This window comes from Pan paniscus, chromosome 10 (assembly GCF_029289425.2).
Source record: "Pan paniscus chromosome 10, NHGRI_mPanPan1-v2.0_pri, whole genome shotgun sequence".
NCBI lineage: Eukaryota > Metazoa > Chordata > Mammalia > Primates > Hominidae > Pan > Pan paniscus.
Genome location: NC_073259.2, coordinates 140,101,633 through 140,116,341, shown reverse-complemented (window position 1 = coordinate 140,116,341; position 14,709 = coordinate 140,101,633). Strand labels below are relative to the sequence as shown.

The following is a 14,709-nucleotide window of genomic DNA, read 5'->3' as shown; positions in this document are numbered from 1 at the left end:
GTTAGAGGTTCTTAATAAAATACAATATTTTAAACCGAATTTTAAAGAAATAAAATAAACATTTCACACTGTCTCTCAAATGAGAAGTCCCCTCTTAAGGAAAAAAAGAAGGGCCATATAGTTTACAGGGTGAGAGAAATATAATTTTACTTGTTGATAATTATCTTCACTTCGAGCTACAGTACTCTACGCGGTACATTTCTCAGAGTAAACAGAAACTGTTAGAAGTCAGCCCAACCAAACATTACTATCAATTAGAAACTATTTCCTAAACACACAAAGAAAACATCAACAGAGCTTCCACTCATATTTCTATAGAGAATGCTGGCAACAATGCAGGTCTGAGCATTTATTTTTAGCTCAGAAAACCTGGATGGACATGGCGTGGAGGGCCCCTTTGGCCAGGTGGTGAAATACTACTTTTAACTCTTTTGATGGCCTTTTCTACTCTACCCTTCCTCAAAAGAATAATTAAGTTCAAGTGACAGCACAAAATACAATATGAGCAGACGTTCTCAGGAGTCTCCTAGACGACTGCACGCACGCGCCTCTGTCAACAGAAACAGCCTGCCCAGTGGCTGTGAGCATCAGATCAACACTTATCACCTAGGAGTGAAGCTTCTTCAATAGGGAAAACATCCATTACAAGCCATCAAAAAGTCTAAAACTCATCAAGAACTAAACAAGGCACCTTCAGAAAGCCAGCGGGTGGTGCCCGTTCCCACTCAGGGACAATTACCGCATCCAGAGGCGCGAGAAGAAAGTGCCATGAACTTGTCCCACAAAAACCTCCATAAGGCGGAGAGCAGACAACTACGTGAAGTCTACCTTTTGCCTCCGGATTGGCAGAGAACGTGGCGATGGGCGGCCGTCCTCGAAGCGGGCCCTGTGGAGCAGCAGAGGCCGTGGTGGGGGCTGCCGTCCGGGGCAGGTGAGTGCTGGGGAAAGCCACGGTGCGACCCTCGGGCTTCTGGCCGTACTGCACAGGCTGAAACAACCTAGATGCCCATTGGTCCAGGCAAGAAGATACAGAGCATCAGACCACAGAGAGGACAGGCCACCTCATGGAGCCGGGGTTCACCGCTGCCCATAGGAAGCCAGCTCAGGGACCAGCACCCAGAGTGCAGTTTACAGAGGGAAGGGGAAAGATGCCTAAGTACTGCTCTAGGTAAGCTCACCCCGGGCCCGGGCGCAGTGGCTAACAAGACTAAGTACACCAAAGTGGTATGGTACATCCACCCAGATTCCTGGGAATACAAGGGTGAATGCTGTTTTAACTTTCACAATCGTATCAATGTAGATAGAAAACAATGCATCTATTACAGCACAAGGGCTGAGGGGAGTGAGGAGAAACATCAACTTGACAAAAGTCTGATCAAGCGGCCGTTCAAGTGATGGTTCACTGTTGCCTCAAACTCCCGGCTTCAAGCAATCCTCTTGCCTCAGCCTCTAAGTAGCTAGGAATACAGGTGTGCACCACCACGCCTGGATTTGATTTTTTTTTTTGGAGAGACAGGGTCTCCCAATGTTGCCCAGGCTGGTCTCCAACTCCTGGGCTCAAGCAATCCTGCCAGCTTGGCTTCCCAAAGCACTGGGATTACAGGCATGAGCCACTGTGCCCACTTTAAGCTGGGAACTATATTGGCCATTTTCAAAACTCCTATACAATGTAACAGGCAGAGACGGCCATCAAAAGCCATTTTTAGGCCGGGCGTGTGGTCTCACACCTGTAATTCTACCACTTTGGGGGACCAAGGCAGGAGGGTCCCTTGAGCCCAAGAGTTCAAGACCAGCCTGGCAACACAGGGAGACCTCTGTCTCTATTAAAAACTTTTATAAACTTTTTTGTAAAAAGCCATTTTAAAAAGACAGACTAGCACCCACTGGAATGGGTGCTGTTCATTTAACTGACGGCTGCAGGCTCTCTGAGGAGCAGCCTGCTGGGTCGTGAGTCCTCAAGCTAAGCAGAAACCTCTGGTACTGATGAGGGGATGGTGATCCACTCAAAGTCCCCAGTGAAGCCAAATACAGAAGTGCCAACAAGAAAGACTGCAGAACTCCTGGAATGGCAAGGATCACAAGACTGTCTGCAGAGCTGGCCCCTTCATCTCCAAATACCTATTTCCTTTCCTTTCCTTTCTTTTTAACCCAAGCATAGGATTTTGGATATTTCCAATTGCTAGATTTAGACTATGAGTCATTTATATCTCGTTTTAATCATCTAACGTGTCTGTCCCTCCCAGCCTCATGACACCCGCAAAAGCATCACTTCAGAATCACTCACATGTCACTTGTTATGACAATGACATCACCGTGGGGGTGGAGTCCTCTGCCTGCCACACTCACTACACATGTGTGGTTCGGCCACACCAGCCTCCACCACACGAGGCACCAGGTCAAATGCAGCCCTGACACCCACCCTATCCTAAAACTGCTGCAAAGACGATCAAGGAGGTTGCTGCTCAGGGAGGCAAGCAGTTGCACTGCACCACACAGCCTAAAAGGCATCTGCAGAGCCAGGCATACCCCAGCCAAGGACACCAGCAAGGTCCCAAGAGCAGCAGATAACCTAACTACATTAGCAGCCTTTCTTTTCACCACGCATAGACCTGGGTCAGCTGTGGGGGCCCTGGGAGCCAACCCTCCCCACTGCCTCTGGGTCGCACGCACCTGCTGGCCTTCAGCTTTGCTGCTGCTGGTCGGGCTGCTGGGGCTGCTGAAGTGGAGATTTCCTCCATGAGTTTCCGCGGTATCTTCTTCTTAGACAGCAACTCTGCCTCGTGACGAGTGATTTTATTTTCTAAGCCGATGAGATCAAACATGGAAAGATCTGCTTCCTAGAGAGAAAAAGAAAAAAAGTCTTGCTGCATGAAGAGGCAAAAAAAGCACCTAAGAATCAAAACTGATTTCTATGGCAGGGCCCTAACGTGGGCATCCAGACGCGCCCCCTCTAACGGCCACTCGGCAAGCAGACCCTCCTCCGTGCCAATACACAGGTGCTGCCACACCCTTGGTGAAGCTCTGCTGATGAGCGTGCATGCTCAGCTACTTCTCACAGCCCACAATCCACACAATGCCAAGAAAGCCTGCCCTCTGCATCTTTCCACTCTGTGAGCCTGTCTCCCTCGGGTAAATTTCCGGAGGTGGAACACTCCGGCAAGGGGTGGCAGGCCATCAGTGCTGCTAGACGGTGCCATGTATCACGGAGCTGCAATTGCAATTGCAGAAGAGCTGGTTGAGAACCCATTTCCAAGAATGGTTTTATCTATAATGTGCCTAGAAAAGATATCCAACAGTAATTCCGCTTTCTGGATCCTCCACTTACCTTCCAGAAATCTCTCTCCAGTGCCTTCAGGATTAGAGATGCGGACGGATACTCCAGTGGCCCCGCCACGTAGGAAGAGCCTGGGTGCCGGGGCTCGACGAGCCCAGGGTGGTTGCAGATGCGCTGCAGCCGCACAAGGATGCTCAGGACGTTGACAAAGTGCCCGCTCTTCAAGGCCTCCTGAGTGCTGCCCGTGGAGAAAGAAACACGAAGCATTCAATCCAAACGGCACATGGACATAGTCCCACCCTCACCATCGACTGTCCCAACTCCAGAAAGGCAGGCAGGAGCAGATTTTCTAGGTCCGCTTAATGAGTTAGACAGAGTGGCCATTCAAGTCCACATCCCAGGCAGGCCCCTCTGCACTCGTTCGCCATCCCCATTGAGAATGACATCCGCCCCACCAGAGCTGATGGAAAGACAGCCACTCCACTTCATTCACAATCATACCGAGTGCTCTGAAAGAGAAGTGGGGGCATCCAAGGGGGATGAGCAAAGTGAGGGGCAGGGTGAGCGCAGCAGAGCAAAGCCCCTCACACACCCGCTCGGCAGCTCTGACGCCTGGTCCTACACTGGCCCTGCAGGCAGTGAGCGGGGGTAGACGAGGGCCCAGGTCCATGCCCTGTGCGGCTTACCACCCAGTGAAGGGGGCAGACAGAAGGACCTACAACGCACACTGGGACCAGGGCTGGGCAGGAAATGGGACCGTGGTGGGGAGTAGCTCTCTGGTGTGAGCACAGTGCACCAGGCGGCCTGAGGGAGGAAACCGGGGTGATAGTGACGACAGGTAACTGGTTGGGAGAGAGACTCAGGAAGGAGATGGCAGACTTGTGGGAAGAGGAGGGAGGAGAGAGCAATGGCAAATTTCCATCTCAAAACAACTTGGTCGATGGTGGCGCACACCCTAAAACAGGAACACCAGGGAGGGAGCCAGGCTTGGGAAAACACGAGCTCAGTTCTGCCACGCCGGACGTGAGGAGCTCAAGGGTCAGCTCAAGTGCAGGTGACAGAAGCTACCATGACATCAGTACTCACCACAGAACCCAACCAAGGCCGGGTGCGGTGGCTCATGCCTGCAATCCCAGCACTTTGGGAGGCCAAGGTGGGCGGATCACTAGAGGTCAGGGGTTTGAGACCAGCCTGGCCAACATGGTAAAACCCCGTCTCTACTAAAAATGCAAAAAAAAATTAGCCAGGTGTGGTGGCACATGCCTGTAATCCCAGCAACTCGAGAGGCTGAGGCAGGAGAATCACTTGAACCTGGGAGGCAGAGGTTGCAGTGAGCCCAGATCGTGCCACTGCACTCCAGCCTAGGTGACAAGTGCGAGACTCCATCTCAAGAAAAAGAAAAAAAAAGAAAAAAAAAGAAAAAAAAAAGCAGGAGGGCTCCACAGGAGAGACGGTGCCTGGAGTCCTGAGTCCCCACACAGCTAGGCCTTGATGCGTGAGGAGCACATTGCATGGGGGCTGAGAAATGAGTGGAGACCGAAAAATGGAGACAAGCATCAGGAGAGCTCCTGTGAGCCTGGCTCTAGAGAGCAGCGGTGGGAAGGAAAAGAGGCCAGGGAAGGACTTACATGCACAAGGGCCAGGGCAAATCACATGCTTCAAAAAGAATGGCTGAGACGACGGATGGTTCCGGAGAAGGGATGGAGCTTAAAGCTCATATGAACTGGCTGGTAACAGAAAGGCAACTCGCCCTGGCTAACAGGAACCAGGAGAGGCCGGCACAAGCACAGGGGGGTCTGGGCAGGTAGGGAGTCTGGTCTGGCAGCTCTGGAGCTCGTGGTACAGAAACATGGGTGCCACTCTCACGGCAGCGGGTGTGGCATGGTCCCTGCAAGAGGAGGGGGGAGCTGACCAGGACAGGACGCTCCTGGGCCACCCAAGGATCCCGTCAAACACCAGACAGTGCCCAAACACTTGATTACCAGGTGCTCCAGGGGGGCGAGGCGTGCACACACCTAATGCACTGAAGCTTGATTTCACAGGCCCGGAAAGAAAGAGGAAAATGTGCTTGAGGAGTCCAAGCGCTCTCCTGCCATTAACCCAGGGAGCAGATGCCACAAAGCTGGCCTAAGACCAGCAGAATAAGACGTGCTTTCCCCCAACAGGTCCCAGGGCCACCAGCCTCTCACACCTCAGACGACACTGCAACCCTGAAGGCAAACCACCATATTGTGTGGGCACAACCACATAAGGGCAATGGGTCGGACTCCCTAAGATGGTCTCTGTACGCAGGGCGTGGTCAACGTGACTTCCCTGATAGGCTGGCGCTCAAAACCTGCATAAAGTTATGAGTCCTCTCCACTCAAATGACAACTAGTGTGTTACCAAAGCTGACACAGGCTGATTTCAGTATTCTACTGAAAAATCTGACACCAGAGCTTCAGCAACATGGCAAAGCGGTTTCTATCCACACATACAAAGTTTCTACAATGCTTGGAGAGTCTCGCCACTAATGGTGTGGAATGAAGTCCTGCTCCACTGCTCCGCCTCTTGGAGAAAGGACGGTTGTATTGTGTCATTTGTGGAGGACTGAGAAATTCCACAGTCATCATGCACATTTACCTTCCCTCCTGAAATCTCCACTCACCAGGATTAAGCATGCTGCATTCACAGGCACCTGCCTCTAGAGGGTGCCCAGGCTCCACATGCGCATGCACAGAACCCTGGCGAGCCCATGAGTGCACGCCCTCTGGCTGCAGAGCAGAGGATGAGGCACAGAGAGGGAGACCCAGAGCAGAGGATGAGGCACAGAGAAGGAGACCCAGAGCAGAGGATGAGGCACAGAGAGGGAGACCCAGGACGGGGGGTGGGGTGTGGCTAGCATGGCCTCACCCCTAGTCTCCACAAACCACAGTCTGCTGTGCCATGGCCAGAGTGCATTCATACGATCGCCTGGCGTCTGCTCCCACCACAGCACCTCATCAGGGTCCCCATGTCATCTCCCCACAAGGAGGGGAGCACATCAGCACGTGGCTGGGGGAAGAGTGGGGTCACCTGATCCAGTGTGTCTGACTGTGCCTGTGAGGGACGCTGAGGCTGAGGTGGCACGGGGTAGGGGGTAACCCTGCAGCAAAGCCTCATGGCCACACCCCCAGCAGAGAGTGAGGTGTGATGACTAAGCACAGACAAATTTCAAATCCTCCAAAACTTGATTTCCAGGGTTTTTTGTGTTTTTTTTATCTAAACTCAGGAAAATGGAAAGCCTGACAGACCAAAACCATGCACATCTGAAGACCTCGGAGAGGGTCAAAGGGGGCCCCACACTCTGTGTCAACTCGAAGGGCACAGCTTTTGGCACCAGCACGTCCCTGCCAGACAGAGGCACAGCGGCTGGCCATCACATGGTGTGCATTGCGTGGCGCATTCCACCCCATGCAACGCACCACTCATTGCACCACAGACACCAGCGTGCCACCTCCGGTGGGCCACAGCCGACCCAAGTCCTGGGGCCTCCAGCTGGCTGTGGGAAGGCGAGCTGCTCAATCACCGTCCCTCCCGGATGAATGGAAACTAAAATTCACAGAATTCTCTGGGCAACACAGGGAGCAGCACCAGGACACCACCCTACACGTGGGCAGCTACACAGGAGTGGGGCTTCTGGGACGGGAAGTGCAGCAGGACCAGCATGAGCCTGAAACAGCTGGAAACACCTGAGGCTGCAGAGCCTGCTGCCCCCAGGAGGGTGCCTCGGTCTCCAGCTCCAGACACCCAATCCTTGCGGAAAGGAGCTTTCTGCTGAGGCCACAGAAAGGGCCGTTTTCCCTCACAGGCAGGGACAGCAAAGGGGGCACATGCCCAGAGCCCACACTCACCCAGGTTGCAGGATAACGTCCTCGTATAAGGCTTTTTGTCGGTTAGAAAGGCGACACTTCAAAACATGCTCATACTTCTTTGTTAGTTGCTTTTCCACATCTCTCTTAGTTCTCCTCAAAATAAATGGCTGTGTCACCTGAAAATAAAAAACTGTTTACTGTTTTCTTTCCAAAAATGCTGCTGTAACACATTTATAATGAGGCATATGCATGTTTAATTAATTAACTGAAATGGCAGAACCCAACCTACCCTGTGTAACCTTATGACCACTTTATGGTAGTAATCCTGGCTCTCTTCACTGGGGGCCCTCAGAGGGGAGCTCAGGTAGGGCCTGGAGATCCCTGGGACCAGGAAGTGCACCATGGTCCAGAGCTCCAGGAAGGTATTGTGCAGCGGCGAGTCGATCAGAAGCAGGCGTTGTTGGCTGCAAACAGGACAAGAGACAACACTGGAGTTCTACAGCCACGGGGCTGGCTGCAGCAGCATCTTCTCTGACAATGTGTGAGAAAAGGGACAGTGATTTAACACCGCAAATGTCAATGTGCACATGCCTGAAAAGGGGGGCTGCACTGACCCAGCTCTGGGGCTCTCTGGCCCATGTGCTGGGATGAAGATGAAAAGCAATTCTCTAGCTCAAAGGCCATTGTCTGTGTCTGCAATTATGCAGATTTCTTCAAGAGAATCTTCTACATCAACAGCAAAGAACACTCAATGACAAGCGCGTAACCCACAGACCTCTGCAGGGTGAAAACCGCTTCCCAGTGCCTCTCGGTCATGCCCTTCACGCGCTGCATCTCATCAATGACCAGGCACTTCCAGCGCACTCGTGTGAAGGCGGTGAGGCCCCGGAAGAACTGAGTGTAGGACGTGATGCAGACGTGGAAGCTGTTGGGTTCGGCCCACTCCTGCAGCACAGAGAGGACGGCTCAGTGCCTTCACACTCCACTGTCTTTCAAAATCACCTTGAGGACACACCCTTCCCAAAGCTTGCCACCCAGTGACTCCGTTCCCACCTATAAGTTTACTTGCTTTTTTAAATAACTTGCTATTACCGCACAGAAAATGGCTGTGTTTATGTTTTTATCTCTACCTCTAGGGGTCTAAAGCAGTTTCGTTGACAAATTAAGAAGCTATTTTGCAGGCGCTGACAATTACCATTTGGAAAATACTGAGATTATAGCAGAGGATCCTGAAGCAGGGCGAGCTCTTCTAGTATCTAATCAAAACAAGGGGAAGTGTGCTCAGAAAAATAAGAGATGTCAACATCTGTATTGCAACTGACTGCATTATATACTTTTTAAAAACAAACTAAAAGCCAGACATAGTACTATGGCTTGAATGTGTTCCCTCCAAAACTCATGTTGAAATCTAATGCCCATGGTGGTAGTATTAAGAAGTGGACACTTCCCTGCTCTCAAAGATGAACTTGTGCAGTATGAAAGGGCTGGAGGGAACCAGCTTGGACCCTTTTGCCCTTCCATCCCTTCCGCCATGTCCCCTCCAAAATGTGCAGCAGCAAGGCCCCATCTGGGAAGCGGAAACCAGGCCCTCACCAGACACTAAATCTGCTGGCATCTGGATCTTGGACTTCACAGCCTCCAGAACTGTGAGAAATAAATTTCTATACTTACAAATTACCCAGTCTGTGGTATTTTGCAATAGCGCCAAAAACAGACTACAATAGTAAAAAAGAAAATACTACTGAAAGCTCACTTTTTCAGTAAACACTACCCAACACAATGATGTCTAATGGTCCAAAACGTTCTACTCAATGGAAAACTGTGATGAATCTACCTTCAGTGACCTAGTACTAGAAACTATAGGGCAGACAAAAATCTTTAATAAGTTAAAATTTGTTCCAGAAACGTTATCTATTAGGCATGTTGTGGAAATGGTTCTATGGGTTTTAAATTCAGAGCTGGGAGCACCTAGCTTCTCCTCTGTGCCTGTGGAAGCCAGCAGGGCCTCCAGGGGGAAAGTGTTGCACTGCCCCAGAGAATACCATTTTTGGAGCAAACTGCCCCACTTTCTGGGCAGTGACACTGAGATCTGTGCACACCTGGGCCTGCGAGTGCGTGGCCCTCCTCACAAGCAATGGCCAGGCCGATGCGGTATTGTCTATGCTTTCGAGGGGAACAACATAAAGGTCTGTTAACTCATGAATGAGTGATCTTTAATAATTCCATGAATAAGCATGTCTTCACATTTTTTAATGTGTCTTTTATAAAAATTAACATGGCTTTCTGTTTAGCTTTATTTTATGTTTAAAAAAAAAATACCTGTCTCTTTGCTTTGAGTTCTCTGTGGCTGCCGATATATGAGAGGATTTTGAGTCCGGGACACCAACGTTTCAATTCAAGCTCCCACTTGAGTATGTTACAACTTCTCACAACAACAAGATGGGGGCCCCAATTACCTACAAAGCAAAAAACAGAATTTTCCACGTCAAAGTATCTGTCATGTCCAGGCACCTAGCACTGTGTCTGACCAGAGACGCTTCATCAGTATGAGTATGGGTCACATGAGCCATCGCACGACTGAGGCAGACTTGCGGGGGAACAAGTGCATTCATCTGGAGCCAGCACACTGCCCAGAAGCTGCTCCTTGGCCCCCAGGGCGCTGCTGCACAAGCACCAAGCCTGCACCAGAGGAGGCCTCAGTAGACACACATTGAACGAGCAGTCCCAAGAAGACACTAGTGTTCATTCAAACCACAGAAAACCCCTCCAAGATCCCAGGGGGAACGAGTAACACTCAGAAAGTGGACTCACAGACTAAGAGAGCCCCAGACCCTGCTCAAGTCCTTCCCACAAGCCAGGCACCCACGCAGCAGGCATCTAAACTGTGTTTTGTTAGCCAAGGGCTTGTGTCCATCGCTGCTTCCCAAGCTTTAGTCAGGGCACATCCAAACCATCCTAAAATACGTTGTTTCAAATTTCATTCTTCAGAAAACTAAGATTTTGTTTTTTTTAAGATGGAGTTTTGTTCTTGTCACCCAGGCTGGAGTCCAACGGCACAATCTCGGCTCACTGCAACCTCTGCCTCCCAGGTTCAAGCGATTCTCCTGCCTCAGCCTCCTGTGTAGCTGGGATTACAGGCACAAGCCATCATGCCCAGCTAATTTTTGTATTTTTAGTAGAGACGGGGTGTCACCATGTTGGCCAGGCTGGTCTCAAACTCCTGACCTCAGGTGACCCGCCTGCCTCGGCCTCCCAACGTGCTGGGATTAGAGGCATGAGCCACCGAGCCTGGCGAGAAAACTAAGGTTTTTAAAGATTATTAGAGGAATACATACAAATTTCAACTTCTGTGCTATAAATGTAACATAAACCAAGTTACAAGACAGACTTAGCAGACTTTAAACAAATATTTACAACACATCCATCTACGGCCATTACTGCTAATATGCGAAGCATTCCTGCTGATCCTGGAAAAGAACCACCCAATAGAAAATAAACAAAGGATATGAACAGAAATGTCACAAAGAAAAAAATATAACAGGGCAATAAACTCTTTAAAAGACACAACCGGCTGCATGCAGTGGCTCACGCCTGTAATCACAACACTTTCAGAGGCTGAGGGAGGCAGATCAGGAGGTCAGGAGTTCAAGACCGGCCTGACCAATATGGTGAAACCCTGTCTCTACTAAAAATACAAAAATTAGCTGGGCCTGGTGGCGTGTGCCTGTAATCCCAGCTACTCAGGAGGCTGAGGAAGGAGAATCACTTGAACCCGGAGGCAGAGGTTGCAGTGAGCTGAGATCACGCCACTGCAATCCATCCAGCCTGGGTAACAGAGCAAAACTCCGTCTCAAAAAAAAAAAAAAAGACACAACCTCAGGAGTAGGTAAACACAAATCAAATCCAGATGATATTTTAACACCCAGTGAAAAACAAGATTTAAAAAATAAATAAATAAAAAAGAAAAGAAAAGCTGGCTAGGCACGGTGGCTCACAGCTGTAATCTCTCTAATCCCAGCACTTTGGGAAGCCAAGGCAGGAGGATCTTTTGAGGCCAGGAGTTCGAGATCAGCCAGGGTAACATAGTTAAGACCTCATCTCTCCAAAAAAAAAAAAAAAAAAAAAAAATTAGCCAGGCGTGGTGGCATACACCTGTATTCCCAGCTATTTGGGAAGCTGAGGCAGGAGGGTTGATCACTGGAGCCCAGGAGGCTGAGGCTGCAGTGAGCCATGATCACACCACAGCTCTCTAGCCTGAGCAGACACCTGTACCAACACCTGCACTGATGCAGACCACACACTAAGGCAAAGCCACATCAGCTCCCAGGGCCTGTTAGGCCTCTATCGTGGCTGACCGCAATCTTTCTGTTGTCATCCCCCACCGTCCCCTCACACCCTCTTACCCTCTCACCCTCACACTGGCCTCGGTGCTGTTCCTGGACACCAGCTGCACTTGCAGCCCCCACCCCCACCCCCACTGCCCCATCTCCCTGAGACCTTGCTCCAGCTGGCCAGGCTCCTGTCACTATGCTGGGTCATTAGCCCATTTCAAGGTTCATCTGTACCAGTGTGGGGTTCCTGAAAGCAGGGCTGCAACCTCAGGACCTAGAAAAGTGCCTGGGGTCTGTGACAGTCATCAGGTAAGGAGCAGATGAATGAACGCTGACTGATTCACTCATCTGTTCAACTGACAAAACACAATCCCCTAGTTTTAGAAGCATAGGCTACTTCCAGGCTGGGCACGATGGCTCATGCCTGTAATCCCACCACTTTGGGCAGCCAAGGCAGGCAGATCTCTTGAGCCCAGGAGTTCAAGACCAACCTGGCAACATGGCAAAACCCTATCTCTGCCAAAAATATAAAACTTAGCCAGTTTTTTGTTCAGTCACAGTGATCCTCCCACCTCAGCCTCCTAAGTAGCTCCTTAGGAGGCTGAGGTGGGAGGATCACTTGCACCTGGGAAGTCAGGGATGTAGTGAGCCCTGATCATGCCACTGCACTCCAACCTGGGCAACAGCTCCTCAAAAAAAAAAAAAAGGCTGGGCACGTTGTCTCACGCCTGTAATCCCAGCACTTTGGGAGGCTGAGGTGGGTGGATCACTTGAGCTCAGGAGTTCCAGACCAGCCTGGGCAACAAGATGAAACCCTGTCTCTACCAAAAATACAAAAAAATTAGCCAGGCATAGTGACAAGCGTCTGTAGTCCCAGCTACTTGGGAGGCTGAGGCAGGAGGATCGCCTTGATCCTCTTGCCCAGGAGGCCTCAAGCGATCCTCTTGAGCCCAGGAGACGGAACGTGCAGTGAGCCAAGGGTGCACCAGTGCACTCTGGCCTGGGTGAAAGAGCAAGACTCTGTCTCAAAAAAAAAAAAATGTATAGGCTACTTCCAATATTTTACTATTGTAACAGTGAACACTCTTTTAACCTAAATAATAAAGTAGCAAGGCAAGGTAGCTTTTCCATCTTGAATTAACTATGCCTATGAATGTATGCTATAGCACTACATCTAAACTGTGTGACACGGGCCAAAGACAGAAACAAATAATGGAAGAAAATATGAAGCTCAGAAGTTGATCTGCTTATGCTTAAAAACTGATCATGAGATGCACCGAGTTTTTCAAAACAGAAGGCAAGGAAGACGTATTCAACAACAGTGCTGTGGCAAACTATGCAAACAGCTTAGAAGGGAACTGTTAAGAAGAACCCTCAGGCCGGGTGCGGTGGCTCACGCCTGTAATCCCAGCATTTTGGAAGGTCAAGGCAGGCGGATCACCTGAGGTTGGGAGTTCGAGACCAGCCTGACCAACATGGAGAAACCCCATCTGTACTAAAAATACAAAATTAGCTGGGTGTGGTGGCGCATGCCTATAATCCCAGCTACTTGGGAGGCTGAGGCTGGAGAATCGCTTGAACCCAGGAGGCGGAGGTTGCAGTGAGCCAAGATCGTGCCATTACACCTCCAGCCTGGGCAACAAGAGTGAAACTCCATCTCAAAAAAAAAAGAACCCTCGCTGGAGGTGAAGGGACCCTCAGCCCTGCCTCTCTCTCCTTAAGCTACTTGGACTGAGACCCCCACCACAAGCCCACTGTGTTCCATTTCTTTCCACACAGCCTTCAGTCAGAGCACCCATGGGGTCATCGCTTCCCTAAGCTGACCCTCCTAATTTAAACGTGTCCAGCTTTACGTTCAAAGCTCAAATGTAAAGACAAGGCCACATCCCCTCTTCTCTGCAGCAATAGCAAAGCCTACTTTAAGTCTGGAACATATAGTGGGAACCACATTCCAAGATGTTTACTGAACACTTCTCTTACAAGAGCAGGAACAGTGAAACCTTGTCCTGTGTTAGAGACACAAGTCACACCTTCTTCTGCAGCTAGGCACAGAGCAGGAGACTAGGGTGGGCACTTGACCCAAAAGCCAAGAGAGGAAGGGGAGTGAACAGGGAGCTGACTCTAAAGACTGGAAAGGAGGCCAGAGGGCCTACACAAGCTGTGTACCAACTAGAAGTGTCAGGAGGGTGAAGAACCAGTTGGGGCTGCCATGCAGAGACTGAGCCCACACAGTGTACCCAGGCCCATTCCCTAAGGAACCCGAGCAGTGGATCAGAAACGCTGCCCCACTGACAGGTGAAATCCAGCAAGAGGGACGAGAGGAGGCATGGACATCATAACATGAAAAGGATACAGTGAGCCAAGATGCATGCCACAAACCACCCCACACGGCTGAGAGCCCAACAGCGGGTTCATGCCAGTCTAGAAGCAGCATGGGAAGTGGACCACCTGCTCTGCTGCCCACACACTGCACAGTGACCTGACCCTGGAGTCACAAGGTTCAGTCATAGCCTGACGAGTCTCTGTATTTTATTAGATTTTCACTAATTGTTACTGGATGTTAACTGTGAACCAGTTTTTTATTCATTCATACAATGAATACTTCTGAGCCTCAATTTGCTCAGGTCAACAGACAGGAGCAAAGAAGTAAATAAGATAGCCAAGTCCCCACACTCCCATCAAACACACTGGCCTATAGGTAAGTCCTAGCAAATAGGTATTGTTAAAAAAACTAGCAAACTCTTACCTTCGTTACAAGCTAGGTGGGCAAAAAAAGCAATGATCTGCACTGTTTTACCCAGCCCCGCTTCATCTGCCAATATGCCATTGAGATTCTTCCTGTAGAGTTTGGCCAGCCAGTCCAGGCCAATCTTCTGATAATCTCTGAGAGCCCCATACAACAAAGATGGAGCATTAAACTTGACCTGCAGTGATGAACAAATAAAAGAATGACAGCTCGTCAAAATAATCACCCAAACTTTTTCTCAAAACTGAAATCAACAGTCACATGATAAACCAATTAGAAAGCCACAAAAATGATCTACAGAAAACAGGAAGAGGAAGAATTGCTTCTTTTGGAGATCGAGTCTCGCTAGGTCACCCAAGCTGGTCTTGAACGCCTGAACATCTGGCCTTAAGCAATCCTCCTGCCTCACCCTCCTGAGTAGCTGGGACTACAGGCACATGAAGAATTGCTTTTTCTGACAACTCTGCAGTTGGGATAGACCATTTCACTGGGAAGAGGAAAAGCTTTTCTCATGGCTAAGCTATG

General features: G+C 50.0%; 1 protein-coding gene across 31 annotated transcripts in view; it reads right to left on the bottom strand.

Moving 5' to 3' along the window:
* Positions 1-14,709, bottom strand: part of LOC100971447 (E1A-binding protein p400) — a 131,147-nt gene that overhangs the window by 59,232 nt on the left and 57,206 nt on the right. For all 31 annotated transcript variants that reach the window (XM_055096402.1, XM_034934876.2, XM_055096401.1 and 28 more), the window contains 8 exons: positions 14,185-14,362; positions 9,427-9,563; positions 7,883-8,052; positions 7,397-7,571; positions 7,147-7,283; positions 3,326-3,512; positions 2,671-2,837; positions 829-998 (listed from right to left, as the gene is read on the bottom strand). In XM_055096402.1, coding sequence (XP_054952377.1) covers positions 829-998; positions 2,671-2,837; positions 3,326-3,512; positions 7,147-7,283; positions 7,397-7,571; positions 7,883-8,052; positions 9,427-9,563; positions 14,185-14,362 — 1,321 coding nt within the window. The remainder of the gene's footprint in view (positions 1-828; positions 999-2,670; positions 2,838-3,325; positions 3,513-7,146; positions 7,284-7,396; positions 7,572-7,882; positions 8,053-9,426; positions 9,564-14,184; positions 14,363-14,709) is intronic.